At 35.8% G+C, this 1,343-nt stretch overlaps 1 protein-coding gene across 1 annotated transcript in view; it reads right to left on the bottom strand.

Annotated features, from left to right (window-relative positions):
* LOC107096381 (calcium-dependent secretion activator 1-like) overlaps window positions 1-1,343 on the bottom strand; it is a gene marked incomplete at its 5' end in the record, with an annotated part of 113,289 nt that overhangs the window by 59,414 nt on the left and 52,532 nt on the right. The window contains one exon of the mRNA XM_015393001.1: window positions 1,140-1,295. Coding sequence (XP_015248487.1) covers window positions 1,140-1,295 — 156 coding nt within the window. The remainder of the gene's footprint in view (window positions 1-1,139; window positions 1,296-1,343) is intronic.

The following is a 1,343-nucleotide window of genomic DNA, read 5'->3' on the forward strand; positions in this document are numbered from 1 at the left end:
CTTATTTAAAATGTGAATTTGTTTCCTAAAATGTAAATTTGTTTGCTAAAATCTACATTTCTTTTTTAAAAATTTAAACTTTTTTTTTCAAAAATACATTTGTTTCATAAAATATAATTTTGTTTCTTCAAATGTTATATTGTTTGCATAATAAGCCAGCCCCTCCCTCCTTTAAAACAGGGACTCTGACGCAGCAGCTGCAGCTTGCCTGCAGTCAGAGCTCAGGGTGACTCTTGTCTGTTTCCTACGGTGGCTGAGAAGTGCAAAACACATTTACAATTCAAAAACACATTAACATATAAAAAACAAAATTAGCTGCTAGGATAGTAAGCAAGTGCTCTGTGCTCTATGCATAGTCAACAAAGTCGCCAACAACACAGGAAAAAGTTGCTTGATTTGTTGCTGGTAGCTTTTTTTAAGAAAACAATCCATCCAGGGCTGTTAATAGGCATTAAATATAATAGGCATTATATATAGCATTGGTAACTTAAATGGTACGAATGCACGCCTTCTTATTCTACTAGGCCAGCAGGGGGCAGGCCTACGCTACAGATAGCTGCATGGTGATGTAAGGCCACACTTTTAGACACAGATTGCAAAGATAAGATGGCTCTTTACACCTGTTGAACAATATATTTATGAAATTTATGAGGTGTTTCGCAAATAATTGGGGAATAATCTTTAGACCGTCTTTATTGGATATCAGCACACAGCATAATGAGCAGACATAAAAAACAAATGTGCGCCATCTGCTGGAAAAAGCCAGTTCTAGGATCTCCTCTAGAACCTCTGGAGATTATATTACAAAGACGGATTTTTAAAAAATAAAAATTAAGTGTTATGGACAAATGTAAGCATTGTCTTTAGAAGACTGTTAAACACCAACAGACTGTCTTCAGTCAGAGAATTCTCCTGAACCAGAGCAAGACAGACAGCTAAAATCTGAAACAACGTGTTGGAAAAAAGCCAGTAAGTAAAAAAAAGACATTCAATTTCCCTTTGGGATTATTAAAAGTGTTTTTGAATGGAATTGAATAATGTGACTACGCACCTTTGAAGACATTGTTATAACAGTTTTGTGAACTTGTATTTAGCATTTTTCATACAGATTTAATAATCCATATTGGAATAATAGTTACCGTTTTATACACGACTCTATCATGTCGCTAGACATCAGCTTCAGTCTGGTTTCCAGGTGTTTGCCGAACTCTTCTTCAGGCCAGTGTAGATCCTTAATGAATGTTTGTAGAGCATCCAGCTTCCAGAAGAGGTCCTCTGAAGTTGCAGAACCATTACTACCGAACCACAAATTACAATCATGTAAACCAAAGCCTTTAAACTGA

Source organism: Cyprinodon variegatus, unplaced genomic scaffold, assembly GCF_000732505.1.
Source record: "Cyprinodon variegatus isolate N-32 unplaced genomic scaffold, C_variegatus-1.0 Scaffold619, whole genome shotgun sequence".
Classification (NCBI taxonomy): domain Eukaryota; kingdom Metazoa; phylum Chordata; class Actinopteri; order Cyprinodontiformes; family Cyprinodontidae; genus Cyprinodon; species Cyprinodon variegatus.